The sequence below is a fragment of the Vicia villosa genome, unplaced genomic scaffold, assembly GCF_029867415.1.
Source record: "Vicia villosa cultivar HV-30 ecotype Madison, WI unplaced genomic scaffold, Vvil1.0 ctg.000752F_1_1, whole genome shotgun sequence".
NCBI lineage: Eukaryota > Viridiplantae > Streptophyta > Magnoliopsida > Fabales > Fabaceae > Vicia > Vicia villosa.
Genome location: NW_026705337.1, coordinates 114,689 through 135,285, shown reverse-complemented (window position 1 = coordinate 135,285; position 20,597 = coordinate 114,689). Strand labels below are relative to the sequence as shown.

The 20,597-nt window shown below is 34.9% G+C and overlaps 2 protein-coding genes across 2 annotated transcripts; one reads left to right on the top strand and one right to left on the bottom strand.

The window, feature by feature from the left end:
• Positions 1-11,471: 11,471 nt before the first annotated feature.
• Positions 11,472-14,003, bottom strand: LOC131630932 (uncharacterized). The gene is made up of 9 exons (XM_058901677.1): positions 13,545-14,003; positions 13,268-13,454; positions 12,894-13,027; positions 12,681-12,793; positions 12,335-12,581; positions 12,085-12,237; positions 11,932-12,011; positions 11,801-11,850; positions 11,472-11,707 (listed from the first exon to the last, which is right to left on the bottom strand). The coding sequence occupies exons 1-9, from the start codon at positions 13,914-13,916 to the stop codon at positions 11,568-11,570; spliced, it is 1,476 nt and encodes a 491-aa protein (XP_058757660.1). The 5' UTR covers positions 13,917-14,003; the 3' UTR covers positions 11,472-11,567.
• Positions 14,004-16,113: 2,110 nt separating this feature from the next.
• LOC131630925 (uncharacterized) lies at positions 16,114-20,286 on the top strand. The gene is made up of 2 exons (XM_058901670.1): positions 16,114-16,970; positions 20,112-20,286. The coding sequence occupies exons 1-2, from the start codon at positions 16,114-16,116 to the stop codon at positions 20,284-20,286; spliced, it is 1,032 nt and encodes a 343-aa protein (XP_058757653.1).
• The last annotated feature ends 311 nt before the right edge of the window (positions 20,287-20,597 follow it).

The window sequence follows — 20,597 nt, the reverse complement described above, 5'->3', positions numbered from 1 at the left end:
AGCGATTAGTCCAACCTTCCAATCTAGCCTTCGTCTTGTTTAAAAGTGGATCCCAAGTAGATTCCAACCTTGGATTGTGACCAATCGGAATGCCAAGGAAGATAAACTTGTTATCCTCCACTTTACAAGATAAAAAGTGAGACGCCGCTTCCAAAAATTGATAACTAGGATTAATGCCAATCAACTTACTCTTGTGATAATTAATCCCAAGACCCGAGACAAATTCGAAGGCTTTAAGAACCGCCTTAATCGCCCGAATATGCTTCCAACTACCATCCCCCACCAATAAAGTGTCATCCACAAATTGAAGGATGTGCACTCTACACTTTCCCTCGATGACAAAACTTTGAAAGTCGCCTAACTCAATAGATTTTCTCACCAAGGCCGTGAGAGCCTCTGCTATTAAAACAAAGAGGAAAGGAGAAAGGGGGTCTCCTTGTCTCAACCCTCTAGAAACACCGAATTCTTTCGAAGGACTCTCATTCACAAGCACCGACATATCACTCTTAAACACCAATAATTCCATCCATTTCATCCATCTACTCCCAAACCCCATCGCTTTGAACATGAAACGAAGAAAATTCCAACTCACCTTATTGTACGCCTTTTCGAAGTCAACTTTGAAAAGGGTACACTTACTACCCGCCTTCGTCGCATAATCAACCACCTCATTAGCAACGATCACCCCATCAAGCAATTGTCTACCGGGAACAAACGCGGTTTGACAAGGAGAAATGATAGAATTTAGCCCCTTTTTAGGTCTCCCCGCCAAAAGTTTAACCGCCACTTTATAAATACATCTCACCAAGCAAATAGGCCTATATTCATCCAAACTCAAGGGATTATGCTTCTTTGGAATAAGGGTCAAAAAAGATGAGGTAATCGCCTTAGCCAAAGAACTCCCTCCAAAGAAATAATTGAAAAAATTGAAGAAATCTTCCTTAATAAAAAACCAACATTTTTTAATAAAGAGAAAAGAATACCAGTCCGGTCCCGGGCTTTTATCAACTCAATTATTAAAAATTTAATTTTAACTGAATTATTAAATTATGCAAATAATTTGTTCATGATTTATAATTTACAACATAGTTTGTGTTTGTAAAATAAAAATTAAATATTTTCATTTTTATTTTTACGTTACATAACTTTCATTGATGTTTACAAACGGAATTAAAAAGGTTAAAGTTTTGGCACCATATCAGCAATATCTCTCAATATTATTGTGTTTAATTAAATTGAAACACATTTTTACCATCCAAAGTGATTTACGTGTAACAAAACTTTGTGTAGATTTTGACCTTCATCTTTTAAATCATTGTATCTATCATATAAGAAAGTTCACACACTTCCTCATCTCTAACCTATGCCACATCAACCTCTCTTCCCACAAAAATTCACATCATTCCCTTCCCATTGTGTGTTGCAGCAGTTGTAAGGATTGAACTTTAAACCTCCAATCTCTCATGATCTTGCAGTTACAAATTATTTACTTTCTCTGGCCATTCACGTTCCAAACTGCTTACAGCACTAATGACCTCATATAATGTTTTGCATATTTATCAATCACTTTCATTCTTCTTCTTTCCACGTTTAATTCAGTGTGTTGTGAAATTGCATGATCATGTGTGAGTCAGAGGGATCCCGATTGAAGATTTGCGTTGGGTTGTATGTATGTAATGGTGGAAGACGTCAATTATGAGTGGATCGCGGTCGTAGCCGTTGATGATGGTGGTGGTCTACATGGGTTATCACGGCTTAAGGTGCCGTGGTGTGGAGGTTATGCGTGGTGTCGGAAATGTTGGTAGTGCTCTAGTGTGTTTCCGGATTTGTTTTGGTTCCTTCGATACCACAACTTTTTTTCTTTTTTTGCTTTTTTACTCTATTGTGTTGTAACTTGCAGGCTGCATCTCCAAATGTGTTGGACCGGTCTTGGATACATACATGGTTATTATTTCACTAACTGCGAAGTTATTTCCATGATATGAAAGTAACCTCCGACTAGATATTTCAATTTAGCAAATGTTTAAATAGATGGATATTGAGTTGCAAGAAACCAGAATTTAATTCTTAATCAATACTTACAAGAAGATTATTTTTCTTGCTCAGGTGTTGTAAATGAGATTGTGTTGATGAGAAAATTACTGTGTAACTTGCCACACCTAAAATTATTTTTATAAAAGTTAGAAACTAAAGATAAAATACAACTACATTTGTGAAACTGAAATCATAGCATAAACCAGTTGACATTCTATCAATTTCTATCTAGATTTTTCTATCGAGTAACACCGTTGATGTACTCCTGACTAAACCACGGTAATTTAGTCCACTCTTTGTCCATCACTTGATAATCTATATATTTGAAACACAACACATAACACATTCAAAACACATAACACATTCAAAACTGAATTCATACAAAAAAATGTACTAACAGTACCAAAACATGTGCTGAGCAACCAAAAAATGACAGGGACTGAATTATTGTATATAAATGGAATTAAACTGTCACATTGGCCACAAGACAGGGACAGAATCTTTGCAAGAATTATTGTATATACATTATACCTAATATACAACTAATTAGGTAAGAAAAGCACTAACATGATTACTGATTTATAAAATTCATTATTAGACGGCAACGACATTATATAATCATCTACATAGGAATCAAAACATTCCATGAGATACACTACCACGTATTAAAATTTATGTGGTGAAGCCTAAAAGAACACAAATTGTTACCTTAAAACAGAGAAATGGAGTCACACACAAATAAAATGGAGTTGTCGCTTTCCTTCGTCTCCTTTGAGGGAATTGAGCTGTATCAATAACAAAAAGGAATCAATAACCACACTGCAGCTATGCAACTTAATAATACACAAAATTAGATTTATAAAATTCATAACAGAGTCACACAAAAGTCATAAATTCCATGCTCTTGTAGTGCCTATGCACCTGCTGATGTGAGGAGTGGTGGAAGTGGTTGTTTGCCATGGTATGGGGACTTAAATGACATTCAAAAACTTAGTGATCAAGGCCAGGATTTGTTTTTACGCGTCGATAAAGTTGAACTAGGTAAGATATTCCCACCTACTGTGGTTTTCTTTCTAACTAATTAACTTTTATTAACAGAATTACTAACAATCTACTTGTAATTACTTTTAACTACATACTAACAGTGCTAACAGAGCCAACAAAATCAAACCCTATAACTAACCTAACCGAATTTCAACTGTTGCCTCACTCTTAACAGTCCAAACGGAATTTACTACTAACTACTTACATTCTTCTTTTTAGAGATTATTACAACCAATCATTCATTCATTCATCTCAAAAGGATATGTATTTTTCTTTGTAAGCAAAAGAATCATGGACAGTAAAGCTACCTACCTCATGCAATTATCATAGTTTATATAAGCAGAGAGAAAACATAACCAGATAGAAAGTTTTAAGACCATCTCAAAAATCATAGTTTATCACCGACACGACGCTTACGTTTAACAAAAATTGGAAAAAAAAGCATAGCATGACAATCGTATGACAAATCAAACTACCATAGATAATTTATCCAAATAAATAAGCAAGTCAATTGTGTACAAGATAATGGTATTTTCTTAAATTAAGTCAAGTCTGCAATAAAAATTACTTCTACATAGGCAACAATTGTGTCAAGTATGTAGTTTGGTTGGTGAGATGATGGAAGCTGAGAGAGTTCTTCTAACTACAAAGTCCAGGAATCAAGCTTTTTAAAATTGGCTAGAAATCAAATGGAATTCAAACCAAGATTGTCATATCATACAAATTTAAGTTCCTATAAAACACAAAACGGAGCTAGAGAATTTATACCTCAAATTTCTCTAGAAGGCCTTGTATTGTGGACTCAGCCAGTCTATGGAACTCAGCCTCCTGTAGTAAAAAACTGCGTTCACATTAATCATTAGCAAATCGCAAAAGCATCTCCATCCATTAGAAAGAATAAACAAAACACATCATCAATTTCAATCAACATTGAGCATTAATGGCATTAACAATCAGCATGAACATTTGGATTTAACAGAAAATTTAACTGAACACCAACATTGAACTTTTTTCTTCTTATCAGCTAATTACTATAAAAAAAGCAAAGGAGTCCTTGATAAAAAGAGGTTGAGTGCAGATCGACAAAAATCAAACAAACCAAACAAACTGAACACCAACAAGAAGCATACCCCGCCTAGTTGGTTGTTCGACGTGTTTCTTATTTGAATTTAAATGAATATTATATCGATACATACTGTGTGCTTAAACTCACTTGTAAAACAAAATCAAACAAAATAATAGATATCATATTATTTTAATTTTGGATTTTTGATGGAATGGATTGTGTATATCTCAACTTCAGGAAACTGAAACTGAAGAGTTTCTTAGATTACAAACAGTTGAAAGAAGACCACTTTTGCTAAATTTTTAAGAGACCACTTTAACTAGTTTTGATGTTGTTTAGTTCTAGAGAATCCTTATTATTCATATTGAAACTTGAATTGAAGCAGTATCCTTTCTGGCTTTCTACTACTTGTTATTTACACATTTTTTATACTATAGCAACAAACACTAATCCCCGGCCTCGAAAAAATCTCAACAACCTAGCAGTATCAATTTGTTCAAAATCTTATACTATGGCATATCAATTTTTTCAAACTCTTGTACTACAACATAACCCTAACAAAATCTATCAACCTCAAATCAGAAGAACAAAATCTAACCCTATAATAAACACAAGTTAGAACAATACGGGTAAAAATTAAACCCTAACAAAAGATAAACGAAAATCACATACATGCAAAACAAGAACAAAAATGACATACATGCAATGGAAGCTTTTGTTGGTTAACGAAATCAAACCTGCAAAACGAAATACGGATTTAGGGTTAACTGCAAAACATAAATTGATTTAGGGTTTTTCAGATAGAGAAAGAAACGATTTCAGAGATGAGGAAGAGACAAGGAAGAAACGAAAAGAAAGATTTAACCTGTGAAGAGACGAGGAAGAGACGATGACGAGCTTAGTGTCTTTAGGGTTGTGCGCGAGAGCGAGAGAGCTAGAAGAAGAAGGTTAACGTTTTTATGTTTTTAACATGTACGATTGAGAGACATGTTTTTATGTTTTTCACTTTTTTTCCTTTTTTTAATTTAAAAAAAAAATAGAAAACAAAATAATCAAGAGAGGGAAACTGAATAAGAAGAAGGAAAATCTAGCGGGGTATAATTTTTTGGGCTTGGGCCACAGTTTGAAGTCAAAATTATAGGCCGCGGTTTTACTTGGTGGCTTAAAATATCCGCCGTTAAATAACCGTGGGTAGTTGAAGGAAAGGCCACAATTTCGCAGTTTGGATTCAATGTTTTCAAACATTAGTCTACGCTTATAAAACCCTGGCCAAATCATATATATGGCCACAGTTTCTGAGATGTGGAAAATTTTATCGTGGCCGTAGGCCAAAATTGTAGTAGTGAGAGTAAGGGAGCTGATGACGCCAAGGCCCCGACGGCCACATGTGGATATTTTAGCCGAAACCATGCAGCAAACACTGCATAATTAACAAATACATAGCATTAGCTAAGACAACACTATAAAGACTCTGTTAACAATAGTTAGTCTAATTACACAAGTAAGAAATTCTAAGTTATTGGTTCATTTCCACTTACTGCATAAGCCACATAATAAGCTGATTTGAAGTTTGTTACATTAATATATTTTCTTTTTTCCTATAAAAAGGCTCGTTACACAGAATGAAAGAATTAAAAGCAAAAGAGTTTTAGAAACTAACTTCCACCGTATGAACCTCCCATCACAATCACCGGAGACTCTTGGGCATGTAATGTGTTTTTTAAATACAACAGGACATCTGCGTAATCGGCAAGGGTCTGAGCTGAGTTAAAATAACCCATTGTACTTGCACTACAAGAAAATCTTTGATTAGCTACGGCATATACACTAGTTAGATGGCAGCCAATCTCTATCAAACAGAATTAGTTGGAGATTTATTGGAGATTAACTACAAAATATGCCCTAGCATGGATTGAGTGGCTAATTATCTTGACAAAAGTTTCCTAGCAAAACTCCAACTAATATTAAAACATTCCTAGCTAAACTACAACAAGACTGTAGCAAAATATCAAGGTTGAATTTATATTTTCCAACTATAAAGCTACATTATGGCTACGAAAAATATCATATCAAATCTCAAGCTAATATTTGAAACAATTTTATAACTATTTTTTTTTATTTTTTAATAAATCTTGATTAGACTATTTAAAATCAAAACTAATTAGACTATTTTTAAATAAATATCAACTTATCATTTAAAAAACTATTTAAACTAATTAGAATTTTATTTAAATAAATTAAATCGACTTTTTTAAGCATGTCTAATACTAAATGAATTTTTTTTGCATTGTTTGCATCAATTCCTCACTTGAGTGATTGTTGTTGAACTTTTTTATCCTAAATGAGCTGCCTCACTTCTTCACCATCATTATAGGCATAATACTAATAAGTCCCAACCAAACCTTGCATATAAGGAAAATTAAATCAAATAACTCATAAGATAAAAATAGTTTCATTTATGAGCATCAAGCACTGTATATAATCTTTGATTGGATATTTTGACATAGTTTCACCTACATAAAAGCAATTGATCTTATAAGTTTTCTAAGTCAATTTATCAAAACTATTGAACAATACAGATCTTAAAATATTCTAGTAATTTTCTTTGGAAGAGAGAGTTGGGATTTCAAACAAGAATTATAAGAGGGAGATGGAAAGCTTTAATGAGTTCATTGTTGATATGGAGTTGGTAGATCCTCCTACTATAGGAGGAAAGTTTACTTGGTCCAACAAAAGTGGAAGTGCGTTAAGTAGATTGGATAGATTTCTTTTATCCAACTCTTTTATTAATGATTGGAAGGTAGAAGGTCAATCTATAGGCGAAAGAGATGTCTCGGACCATGCTCCCATATGGATCAAAGATAATAAGAGAGATTGGGGACCTAAACCTTTTAGATTCAACAATCTTTGGTTTACTCATGATGATTTCTTTAGTTTTGTGGAGGCGGAGTGGAAGAAGTTAGAGGTGAAGGGTAGAGGGAATTTTTGCTTGGTGGAGAAGTTGAAAGCTATTAAAAGCAAAATCCGTGTTTGGAATAAAGAGATTTTCGGTTGGATTGATCTTAACATAGAAGAAGCGGGGAAAGAAATGCATTTTTTAGATAACAAGTTTGCTCATTTTGCAGGTAATGTTCCGGAGGCGATTGTTATTGAAAGATCGAAGGCGGCTATTGATTTTTGGAACAATCTTAATATTAAGGAAGGTTACCTCCGCCTCAAGTCGAGGCAATTATGGCTATCCGATGGTGATTGTAACTCGCGTTTTTTCCATAATTCTCTTAAAGCTAGAAGAAGGAGGAATGCTTTATGTTCTCTTTCCACTAATAGAGGAGTGTTGGAGAATGCCGTGGAGATTAAAGACTTTGTTCATGATTTCTTTAAGTCCTTTTTTGAAGAAGACATTGAGAGAAGGCCGTCTTTTGGTGATTTGGGTTTAAAGAAGCTTCTAGAGAGGGAGGCGTGTAGTATTGAGCGGCCTTTCTCAGAGGAGGAAGTGAAGTTAGCTATTTGGTCGTGTGACGGTAATAAAAGTGCGGGACCGGATGGTTTCTCTTTGGAGTTCTTTAAGAGGTTTTGGATGGTGATTCGAGAAGATGTGGTGAAGATGTGCAATGACTTTTATAATAAATGCTCTCTTGTGAAATCGATTACGTCATCCTTTCTTGCTTTGATTCCTAAAGTAGTCAATCCTCAATCTTTAGGCGAGTATCGACCCATTTGTTTGGTGGGGAGTATCTACAAAATTATTGCTAAATTGTTGGCGGCTAGATTGAAAGAGGTCATAGGAGGTTTGGTTTCTCCCAATCAAACCGCCTTTGTCCCGGGTAGGAACATGATGGATGGGGTTCTTTTGGTGAATGAAATCGTTGATTGGTCGAAGAGGAAGAAAAGAAGTTGTCTTTTGCTCAAGGTGGATTTCGAAAAAGCTTATGATTCCGTTTCATGGCAATATCTTAGAGAAATATTGTCTTTGATGGGTTTTGGAGAGAGGTGGATGAGGTGGATGGAAGCTTGCATTTTTAATAACCATATGTCCGTAATGGTTAACGGAAGTGCTACTAAAGAATTTAAGGTGCATAGGGGCTTAAGACAAGGTGATCCTTTGTCTCCTTTTCTTTTTGTTATGACCATGGAGGGTTTAACGGCTCTCGTGAAAAGGTCGGTTTAGATGGGTAAATTTAAGCCTTATATGTATGGGGAAGGTGAGTTTGTGGATGTTCTCCAATTCGCGGATGACACCATCATCTTAGGAGAAGCTTCTTGTGACAACATATGGAACCTTAAGGTTTTGTTGAGAGGGTTTGAATTGGTGTCCGGTTTGAAGATAAATTTTTCTAAAAGCAACATCTTAGGGGTTAATGTGGGTGATTGGTACATCAATGCCGCAACGAAGTTTCTAGCTTGTAAGAAAGGAATGTTTCCTTTCAAATTTTTAGGAATCATGGTGGGGGAGAGTCCGAGGAAAAAGAAAGTGTGGATGGAAGTTGTTAATAAAATAAAAGGGCGTCTTGCTTCGTGGAAGGGAAGGAACATTTCCATGGGAGGTAGGCTCACTCTTATTAATTCGGTTTTGAATTCAATTCCCATTTTTAACCTTTCCTTCTTCAAAGTTCCGGGAAACATTGCCAAAGAGATTAGAAGGATACAAAGTGAATTTCTATGGAGAGGTAATTTTGAGAAAAGGAGCATTCATTGGGTGAGGTGGGATGTTGTTTGTAGGCCTAAGGAGAAAGGGGGATTGGGGGTTAGAGATGTGAAGGAGGTTAATAAAGCTTTACTTTTGAAGTGGAAGTGGAGAATATTAAACGATGATAAGGCTATATGGAGTAAGTTTCTTAAAGTGAGGTATGTTAGCCCAAAGTTAAAGATGCAAGATTCTAGTGGAGAATTGAGTAGTAGTGACGACTCGATTTGGTGGAGGGATTTGAGCAAGATTAATTTATTAGATGATCACGTGGAGTACGGTTTTACCGGGTGTTTCAAAAGTAATTGCATGAATGGGAAGGATACGCTTTTTTGGCATACCTTGTGGGTGGGAGACAAACCCCTTCGCGCTTCTTTCCCGGATTTGTATGATTTATCTCACAAGAAATTTTGTGCGGTAGCGGATATTTTGAGTTGGGTTGATGGAAGACATGTGTGGGATGTTCAAGCTTTATTTTTCCGGGAGGAAGGTAGTGTTTCGGTTGTGAGGGCAGCAGCGGTTTCTTCGCCGAGTTGGCACCGGTTTTGTGAACTTATGGATGGTTTCACTCCGAGCGAAGTGGCGAGTGACACTTACGATTGGTTCATTAATTCGAATAAGGATTTTTCGGTAGCGGGCATTTCGGGGATTATTAATGAATCTAAATCCGTAGCTTGGGAGTTTCATGTGATTCGTTCTTTGAAAGTTATGTGGAGCATTCCTTTACCGCCAAAGATTAAGATGTTCTCTTGGAGATTTTTCGTCGAGCGCCTCCCGATTAAAGACCTTTTATTATTAAGAGGAGTTTCTAATTTGGATAATCCGGATTGTGTGTTTTGTGGTGATCATGTTGAAACTTCTTTTCATCTCTTTTTTCATTGTCAAATGGCGAAAGAGATTTGGAATCATATGTTTGAATGGCTTGGTATACCGGTGGCGATCACCTTGGCGGAGTTTCTTGATTTTGGTGTTTTGCAAGAAAAGGTGAAGAACATTAGTAGAAAGGCTAGGATCAATGTGGTTTGATTTTCTACGATTTGGTGTCTTTGGATCATGCGGAATGGAATTATTTTCGACGGGAAGGTTTTTTGTTTCGATGTCGTTTGTTCTAATATTATTTTTCTTTCTTGGAGATGGTTATCTAGCGGATATTCTAAGTTTAGATCCAATTACTACGATTGGTTTAAACTTCCTTTATCCGATGCAACCACTCTTTAGAGTTCTCTGTTTGTAAGGGTTGCACCCCTAGTGCGAGCTTTATCAATCAATTGCCTATTAAAAAAAAAAAAAAAGACTGCCACTTTGGCACGCATTATGATTCAAACTCAAGTAAGATATATTGTAATTACCTGCATTAGAGTTAACCTTGTCCAAATGAAGGTTAGTAACAATAAGGGTGAACTCGGATGACAATGGAGTATATTCAGTTGTAATAATTGCAGAATCCTTATCACCAATGGGACTTTCAGTGAACTGCAATTTTTTAGGAGCGTGTAATTCGACGCGTGTGGATCAGGGCGAGTAAAGTTTAACTGATGTAGAGTTCGTTGTGTGAGTTTTCGTTTTGTTCCACTTAGTTTAGGTTGAGAGAGACACGAATCTGAAATTGAAATTGAAATGAAATTTGAAATGAAATGAAGCGGTGATGATGATGATAAATACGTACCAAGATGAGATTTGATGTGGTGGTTATCGGAGGGAAGTGTGAGTAAACAAATGGGACACTGTACAGCGTCGTTTTTGGGGTTGTCATTGCACCAGGTGTGGTAGGTTGTTGTTGATGGTGGTTAGGGTTTGGAATGAGATAGTAGAGAATGGAAAGACGATTGGGAAGGAAACAACGTAGTTTTTTGATTAATCAGATCAAGCTTTCTCTGCAGGTGAGTACCATTTTCGGAGGCTGAGAAACGAAACCCTTTCAATCAAGCTTATTTTGTGTCGTAACAGTCTTTATTTTCTGGAAATTGGGGTTATGGTTAAATGTTTTAGGGTTCTTGTTGTTGGCGTTTGGGGTTTGTGGGAGGAAAGTTTTTCTGGGTTTTATGAGATGAGAGAGGTGCGGCGGTTTGAGAGGAGAAGAAGACGAGAGAGTTGAGAAGTGGAGGAGACAGTGCTTTCAGCAAAAGCGCTTTGTAATGGGGGGCCTTTACCAGCGCTTTTTAAAAGCACTTTGAAATGGGGGGCCTTTACCAGCGCTTTTTCAAAAGAGCTTTGAAATGGAGGGCCTTTATCAGCGCTTTTTCGAAAGCGCTTTCGCAAGGGGACCCTTTACCAGCGCTTTTTTTAAGCGCTTTCTAATGTTCCCCTACAGCAACGCTTTTTTTCCTTGTTTTTTGAATATTTTTTTAGCGAAACCTATAGCAGCGCTTTTGCCTAAAAGCGCTTTCGTAACTGTGCTGACAAAACTCAAATTTTGCATAGTGAGGATATGTAGGGTACTTTGTAGTCATTTTCTATTATATGTTGAGATTCTTGAAATCCTAAAAACATTCTATGTTTATTGTCATTTGTATGTTATTTTGAATTTAATTTAGTTTAGTTGTCTATTATGAAGTGTTGGTTGATTCATTGATGGATGAATAATTTTTTTAGTGAAGCACATGTAAGTATTTCTATTATAAACTATTTCATATGGACTATGGGTTAACTAGCTTGTGATATTGCAGTTTACTATTTTTCCATGTAGTTTGTTCAAAAATATCACTGCTTCTACAAGAGTTGCCTATTGAAAAAAAAATATCACTGCTTCTGGAACATGGACAATTCAACGTAATATTGGTCGAGCCATCCTTTGATAATCTTCACCTCTTTTTTACGTTGGTCAACCAACCAATCTGGATCGTATTCATTTGCACCTGACATATCCATGACATGAGTTCCTGAAAAATCAACATTTATAATATGATTAATTGATTTACATTATGATAAAAATTAGTTGCTCATACTTTGACTACAATAATATTGCATCGCACCATTGACTGTTGTAAGGGCAATAAGACTATCCGATAAATTCTTCAGAACCCTGAAATACTTAAAATCCACATGAAATTAGTCCTAAAATAATTAAGATGAATGAATTTAGATTTAGATTTTACGTATTTACCCGCCACTACTATATGGATCTTTTAATCCATTGGAGAAAATAATGTTGCTCCCAAACTTTTGAAGTACCAATTTGATATTCTGCCATTAATCAAAATGAAGAATTAATTTTTCTGTTATTGAATTGATACCTAACGGTTATATAACTACTTACGCGGCCTCCATAATACGTCGTGATCCAGTGAGGGCGAGGAACGACACCAAAATCTTTCTTACATTGTTTAGCAAATTTGTTGAAGTTAAAGGGTTCAGGTTGAAACATGGAAGAATTTCCTTTGGCAATGGGCATCACCATTTCACTGCATGTCTGAGTATATAATAATTCATATTATTTTTAAATTAATAAGCTACATGTGCATGAAATAATATGAAAAAGCATCCAATAATTATTTAAATGCAGCTACCTGCCATTTCCAACCCCTGTCCCAAATGGGAAATGTATTTTTAGCATATTTATTTAGATTAACTTTGCATGTGTCGTTTGGTTCAAAAAGATAAGTAATTCCATTTATTCTACTGAGAACATCGGTTCCATAGGCCGCTCCATCAATGACGTTACATATAGTCTCAACTAGAGGATAGCTTAAATGAACTGCTATGCTATAAAAGTTTTCCAAATATTCTTTCAACTCTCTTGTGTTTTCCAATGGACTGCAAAAAGTAGAAATATGTATAAAATTAACTTGCATTTAAATAATAGTTTAAACAACAACAAATGAAAAGGCAATAGATAAGAATTGTTCATTTTACTAGCAAGTGTTGAATTTTTGGCTCAAAATCGAAAGACCATTTGGCTGAGAGGCAACTTTGTCTATCTCATACCAAGAATTTAATATAAACTTTGAGCATGTTTCACTGATTTCCTGCATACAATTAATTAATTTATCATCAAACCAAATCATCTTCATCAATTGTTTTTGATAAACCTAATCAAATAATTATAAATAAAATGCAGTGAGTTACTTCAAAATCTCTGGTAAAAACATCGAAGTATGCATTCTCTGGAATTATATTGTCGAAGTAGAGTATGGGAGCTGATGACGCCAAGGCACCGACGGCCACATGTGGATATTTAAGGCGAAACCATGCAGCAAGCACTGCATAATTAACAAATACATAGCATTAGCTAAGACAACACTATAAAGACTTTGTTAACAATAGTTAGTCTAATTACACAAGTCAGAAATTCTAAGTTATTTGTTCATTTCCACTTACTGCATAATCCACATAATAAGCTGATTTATAGTTTGTTACATTAATATATTTTCCTTTTTCCTATAAAAATGCTTGTTACACAGAATGAAAGAATTAAAAGCAAAAGAGTTTTCGAAACTAACTTCCCCCGTATGAACCTCCCATCACAATCACCGGAGACTCTTGGGCGTGTAATGTGTTTTTTAAATACAACAGCACATCTGCATAATCGGCAAGGGTCTGAGCTGAGTTGAAATAACCCATTGTACTTGTATTCTTATACGCTTCTTCAATTGATCCAAATGGAATTGATTTTCCATAGAAGCGATGCTGAGAAGAAAATTCAAACTATCAACAGAATAAAAACAAAACAAAAAAATTAGTTTACAGACTGAATATTGAAGAAGTTCTCTTTAGTACCTCTATGTAAACAAGTAAAGCCTTAAAGGAAGCCGCATTGTCTGTCAAAAAATCTTCAGAATCCACCATCAACTCAAATTCATCACCAAAATAAGCAAATATTGGGGAGCTAGAGTTAGCACCACCCCAATACTTGAAATTAACAAAGTACCTTTGTTTAAAAGTTACATAACTATTTGGCACTTGATTAAAGTGGTCTATCACTTGTTCATAATAAAATGTTTTGATATCTGGATTCGTAGGGGGTTGTTGGTACAAGGTTGTTTTCCATTTAGAAAATGGACTCAACCATGGAAGAGGTAAGGAGTTGGTTGTCACAAAGAAACAAATGAAGAAGATGAAAAGAAGATGAAAATATGAAACATTTTTCATAGCAACAAAGGAAGTGAAAACTCTAATTTTTGTTAACAGAGGAAAGAGGAAGTGGATTGTAAAGAGAGAGTATTTTTGTTAACAGAGGAAAGAGGAAGTGTATTGTAAAGAGAAAGTGATGACACTATATTTATAGACTATAACTTAACGGAGGTAGTATTCTTGTTGTAAAGAGAAAGTATTCTTGTTGTGGCATACTTTTCATTTGTTTCCAATATTTAGGTAATCAAATAATTGATTTTAACTTTCTCTAACAACACGTTATTAATTTTTTCATGTTTATGAATTACTCATTGATGTGAAACAATGTTTTCGTATTACTTAAAATTGTTTTCTCAACTTTTTTATACTAATATATATATTTATTATGAATATGTTCAGTCTAGGATTAATATAGATTAAATTTAAAATATTCAATATAAGTTAGTTTATATTTTCCTTATTAATTATAAAAAATAATCAATAGTATATTGGTATTTATAAGTTTATTAAATTTTTTATATTAGACATAATTTATTGAGTCAAAACTCTAATAGTTGTATTAAGTATATAATTCAGTTTTATTAGAATTTTTATTAAACAAATATTTCTCACTAATTATATTAGACAAAAATTTAACGATTATGATTTATTGACAGTTTAAAACTTCTTTAAGCTATTAGTGTATTAAAATTAAATTCTAAATTAATATGCCCACAAATATGAAACACTTGAAACACTTATCTATCACATGTTAAAAAATATTTGATATTTATTTATTATGAACGGTATAAATTGAAATTAAAAGTTTTTCATATTAATATATTAAAGAAATTACGGGACAAATTGTTTTTTAATAATATAAAAAATAAAAATTTATCACTAAAGCATAATAAAAGTATGAGACAAATATTTAAATCTCAAAATTAAAGCTTTTTTAAATTTACAAAATTTAATATTAATAATTTGATACATATATTTTAAGAAAATCACAATGAACATAATTCTTCCTTCTAAAAAGTTTTGGGAGTTCTTAAAGATCAATATATTGAGGTGTTTTAAGGATTTTCATGCGGGAGCTTTTCTTTCAAAAAGCATCACTTCATCCTTCTTGGCCTTGATCGCTAAATCTAACAACCTGTTGAATTTAGACGATTATAGACCTATATGTTTGGTAGGGTGCATTCATAAAATTATTTCCAAAGCCTTGGCGGGAAGACTAAAAAAGGTTATCGGAAGCATTATTTCGAATATTCAAAGTGCTTTCGTTCCCGAGAGGCAATTGTTAGACGGAGTTCTTGTGGCAAATGAGTTGGTGGACTATTCTATCAAGGAGAAGAAGGGATGTTTACTTTTTAAAGTCGATTTCGAAAAAGCTTACGACAAGGTAAGTTGTTCTTACCTTCGTACTATGATGAAGAAGATGGGTTTTGGGGAAACTTGGATGAAATGGATGGAGGTGCTGGTTTTTTCAAGTAACATGTCGGTCATGGTTAATGGTAGCCCAACCAAAGAATTTAAAGTGGAAAGAGGATTGAGACAAGGCGACCTGATTTCTCCGTTCCTTTTTGTCATTGTTGCGGAAGGACTGAAATGCCTAGTCAATAGAGTGGTGGCCAACGGAGATTATGCAGGATTTGTGATTAACGAAAGTTGTTTCATAGACGTGCTACAATTTGCGGATGATACCCTTATGATCGGAGATGGTAGTTGGTCTCATCTTTGGGCTATCAAATCCGTGTTGAGGGGGTTTGAGATGATGTCGGGGCTTGGTATTAATTTTCGAAAAAGCAAACTTATCAGAATTAATATTAGTAACAACTTTCTTGATATGGCTACTAACTTTTTAGCATGCAGTAAGGAGAATAAAGAGTTCACCTTCTTGGGTATCCTATTCGGAAGCAACCCGAGAAGAATAACGACATGGCAGCCACTGTTATTCAAGATAAGGAAGAAGTTGTCTTCTTGGAAAGGAAGGCTTCATAGTATCGGGGGGAGGCTTACGCTTTTGAAGTCGGTTCTTGGTAGTTTGGCTATATTCACATTTTCTTTCTATAAGGCACAAAAGAAGGTTATTAAGGAAATCGTGAAAATCTAAAGCAACTATTTGTGTGGAGGGGCGGAGGATAATAGGTGCATTCATTGGGCTAGGTGGGAAGTCGTTTGTTTGCCTTTGGAAAAGGGAGGTTTGGGGGTTAGACGGATAGACAATTTCAACATGGCGTTGCTATCCAAGTGGAAGTGGAGAATTCTCGTCGAAAAAGAATCTCTTTGGCATAATATCTTAAAGGCGAGATATGGCGACATTAATCTAAAGGTGGTAGACGGGGGTAGAATCAATAGAGGGACTTCTTCTAAGTCGGCATGGTGGGACGATATTCTGTCCTTACAAAAGGTGCAGCCTTTGAATCATTTTAATCTTAACTGCAGGATCGATATTGGCAAAGGATTTAAAACATCTTTCTGGTCTGCTCACTGGAATAATGCATGTATCTTAAAAGAGTTATTCCCTATTCTGTTTTCGGTGTCTGCACTGCAAAGTGCGGCTGTTGCGCTTATAGGGGGCTGGCAGGACGACGTTTGGACCTGGGGCGATTTCGGTATCAGTTGTTCAAATCGGGACAGGCCCAAGGTTGCTGTTGAACTGCTTCTGCTTCAGCAGATTCTACAGTCTGTTTCACCGAAGATTTACAATGCTGATCACGTCCTGTGGCGGGCGGAGAAGAACGGCAGCTTCTTGATTAAAAGTTGCGTTAGTATTGTCAACGGTGTGCATCTTTTTTCCGGTCCCATGGACAGACATGATAGTTCTTACAAAAGTATTTGGAAGATGATTGTTCCGTTGAAAGTGAAAGTTTTCAGTTGGAAATGTTTTTTGAACATTCTCCCGACGAAGGTTGCGTTATCTAAAAGAGGTATTGCTTTTCCTATCAACAATGCCTGTGTTTTTTGTAATGACCACGAAGAATCTTCTATCCATTCTCTATTATGTTGCAATTCGGTGGACTTGGTTTGGAAAGACGTTGATGAATGGATTGGCTTCGTCGAGTACAAGGAGGAGGATTTCAAAAAATGGTGTGCTTATGGTAGGAGAAAGTGTAACACCCCAAATCTACCCCTCAATTAATAAGAGAAATCAGAGAATAAAACATCGAAACAAGCAACAAATTTGAGGCATCACATATTCGACGTAAACAAAACTACAATTCATGCTCAAAGTACATGGATACATAACACTTATACCAGAGGAAACTCATAATTCATCAATCTTTTAAATCCAAACAATTTCATAATATTGCAGCGGAATCCAAATAATAACACATATCTAGATCAACATATGTCCTTGCCAACATGGCACAATGTGTCCAAAACGCCTCCACAAGACGCAACATCAAAGTTCAAGAAAAGATAATCAACATAAAACAAGACACAAGCAAGTATCGCAAACATTCCCCCCGAGTGCTACGTATCAGAGCATTGACACACCGACTCGAGCTATAAGGTACACGGCTACTCCACGTCGTTACCTGCACGTTACCAACGGAGGGTAACATTCAAACATAAGGGGTGAGATATCATTCATTATAAAGAAACGTATGATAATATTCTAAGCAAGAGAAAAGATCATACATTGGTCACCACCTCTCATCCCAATACTCAATACAACGATTTCACATCACATAATCAACTTAAGAAACGGCAACAATGTCATCAATTCAACTATGACGATATATACAATTCGTAGGTAAGATTCCATACAATCGCAACAAACATCTCATCATCAAGTCACCACATTATAATCAAATAAGACTCGAATGCAATTCACATGTGACTCAACTTATGCAAATGCATGTGGTACCATTTGGAGTAAAACTCCCACGTCTCAAAATTTGCCATTGGGCACACCGTCGCTAATTGCCATTAAGGCCACCGTCACTTTTTACCATTAAGGCCACCGTCTCTTTATGCAATGGATGTGACTCACTAAATGCAACATCCATACAAACACGACATTCACAAATACATCACAAATACCGACTAAACATCATTACTTTTATAGTAATTCACCACTTCCCAATCACGTCGCTACGTTGCATCATCATACAACAACACACCACTTCACCACACAAATCATAACATCAAACAAATACATTTAAAGAAGGATTTAAAAAGGTTTATAAGCATTCCTAAATCATATTCATTAGAAAGGTCTCAATTATAGCTTCACATAGGTTCAAACGGCACTTAAAAAGGAGTTACGGTCCAAAAGTTACATCATTTCAAAGTTTAGGAAAAGTTCTGCAAAACAGGGTTCGCGGCGCCAACAGGGTTCGCGGCGCGAACTGAGCGAATCCAAAAATCCCTAACTTTCTGCCAAGCAGTTCGCGGCGCCAACAAGGGGTCGCGGCGCGAACTGAGCAGATCCAGTTTTTCCCAAGTTTCTGCCAAGAGGTTCGCGGCGCCAACAGTGGTTCGCGGCGCCAACAGTGGTTCGCGGCGCGAACTGGCGATTTTCAGAAAACCCCAAACACAGAAAACAACATACGAAACCCATTCAAAAACCCCTAAACTCAACCCAATCAAGTTGGAAAACATCAAACATCACAAACAACCACAGAATACATGGTATAAACACAAATACAACACATATTATGGGTCTTATAACATCATAACATCTTCAATCATGCTTAGATTCACAATTTCATAGAAGTCAATTATAAACTCTAACAATCTCTATTCAATTGCTACACAATCATGGATAACAACATATAATCAAAACCCCACCCAAAACATCATCATACATCCCTTTAGCATGAAAGAATCACACCCTTACCTTAGGTTTTGGATTGAAGCCAACTCTATCTTCAACCTTGAGATTCTCCTCTTTCTCTTCACTCTACTCTTTTCTTCTTTCACCAAAAACCCCAAAATGAACTTCTAATTTCTATTTCCTCTAAAACCCTTGTTTTAGTTAAACCCTTACTATCTTAAATTACTAATGGGCTCTAACTAACACCCCTCACTTACTAATACCGACTTAGGCCCAATTATCAACAACACTTACTATCTTATATTATATACCAATAATTCCCAAATAAAACAACATAAAATCAATTAAGCATATAATTAACACATAGATCACAATTAATTCACATAAATAAGGAATTAAAGAAAAACGGTTGTTACAGAAAGGGGGTTCGAAAAGGAAAGGAATGTGTCGTGTGGTTGGCGGCCTGCTGGACTTTATGGTTAGTACGAAATGGTATTATCTTTAATAGCGATACGTGGAATGTTTCCGACATGGTTTGGGAAGTGAAGTCTTTGGTTTGGAGATGGTATTTTGTGGGGAAAATTACCCAACCAAATTGTAGCTTTTATGAGTTTAGTAGAAATCCTCTTTTTTATTTGTCGTAAATCGCAATTGGCGTGTAATTTTTCTCCTTTTGGACTCTTGTGTTCGTGTTCCTCTGTGAACTTCGGTTCCCATTAATATATGTTTCTTGCTTTAAAAAAAATATTAAAAATAGAGAATATCTCAATTATTACTATTTATACTAAAACTATTAATTTTATGTAAAAATGATATTAATTCTTTTTTTCTTTTAGAAATTTTCACTTGATGTATCATTAATTTGTTTCCAATATTTAGATAATCAAATTATTGTTTTTTTATCTTTCACTAACAACACCTTATTAATTTTTTCGTGTTTATGAATTACTCATTGATATCAAACTCAATGTTTTCGTATTACCTAAAATTGTTTTCTTAACTTTTTAATAAAAATATATATTTATGAAGAATATGTTTTCAATCTAGAAATAATATAGATTAAATTTAAAATATCTACTTAAGTTAGTTTTTATGCACTAGGTAAAAACTACAAGGATTTGAAACAATACAATAGAATTTTAAACCACTTGTAAAAATTAGAAAAATACAAAGGATTACTATTAGCTAAACAACTCCAAGATAAGCACATAATATAATTATAAAAAAAAATCAATAGTATATTGGTAATTAAAAGTTTATTAAATTTTTATACCACACATAATGATTGTTGCTTTTGCAAGCTGTTAGATAGGCAGGAGCATTTGTTTTTCTTGTGTCATAAAATGCAGAAGGTTTGGATTAGAATCTTGCGTTGGATTGGAGACAATCATAGTCCTAGAGGCTGGAAAGATGAATTGGTTTGGATGACTGAAATTTGTAAGAAGGGATGAAGGAACCGGCTCCTCCAATGTGCCTTCATTGAGACTAATCATGAATGTTGGCTCTACCGAAACAAGACGTGTTTTGGAGAACAAATTCAACAACAAGATATTATTCAGAGGATTATGGATGCAATGGTTTATAGGTGTTGGACCTATCCAAAAATTAGAAAACATATAGTCTATTTGCTTATGCCCTGAGTTTTGCCTTGGTTTGATTTTTGTTTTGTTGGTTACTAGGTGTTTTTTCTTGTTGGACCCTTTGGGTCACTTGTTTGTATTTGAATATTTTGAATCTTAATAAAGTTTCTTTGATTAAAAAAAAAACGCGCTAAAAACTATGTGGTTTGATATTAAAAATATATAAATATTGATATATTTATTAATTAACTAGCTATTGGTGTTATGTCTTTTTGTTTTTGAAAAAATGTAATTTGAAAGAAATTTGTTATTTATCCCTTTTAAAATATATTATGCCAAATTAAATATTCA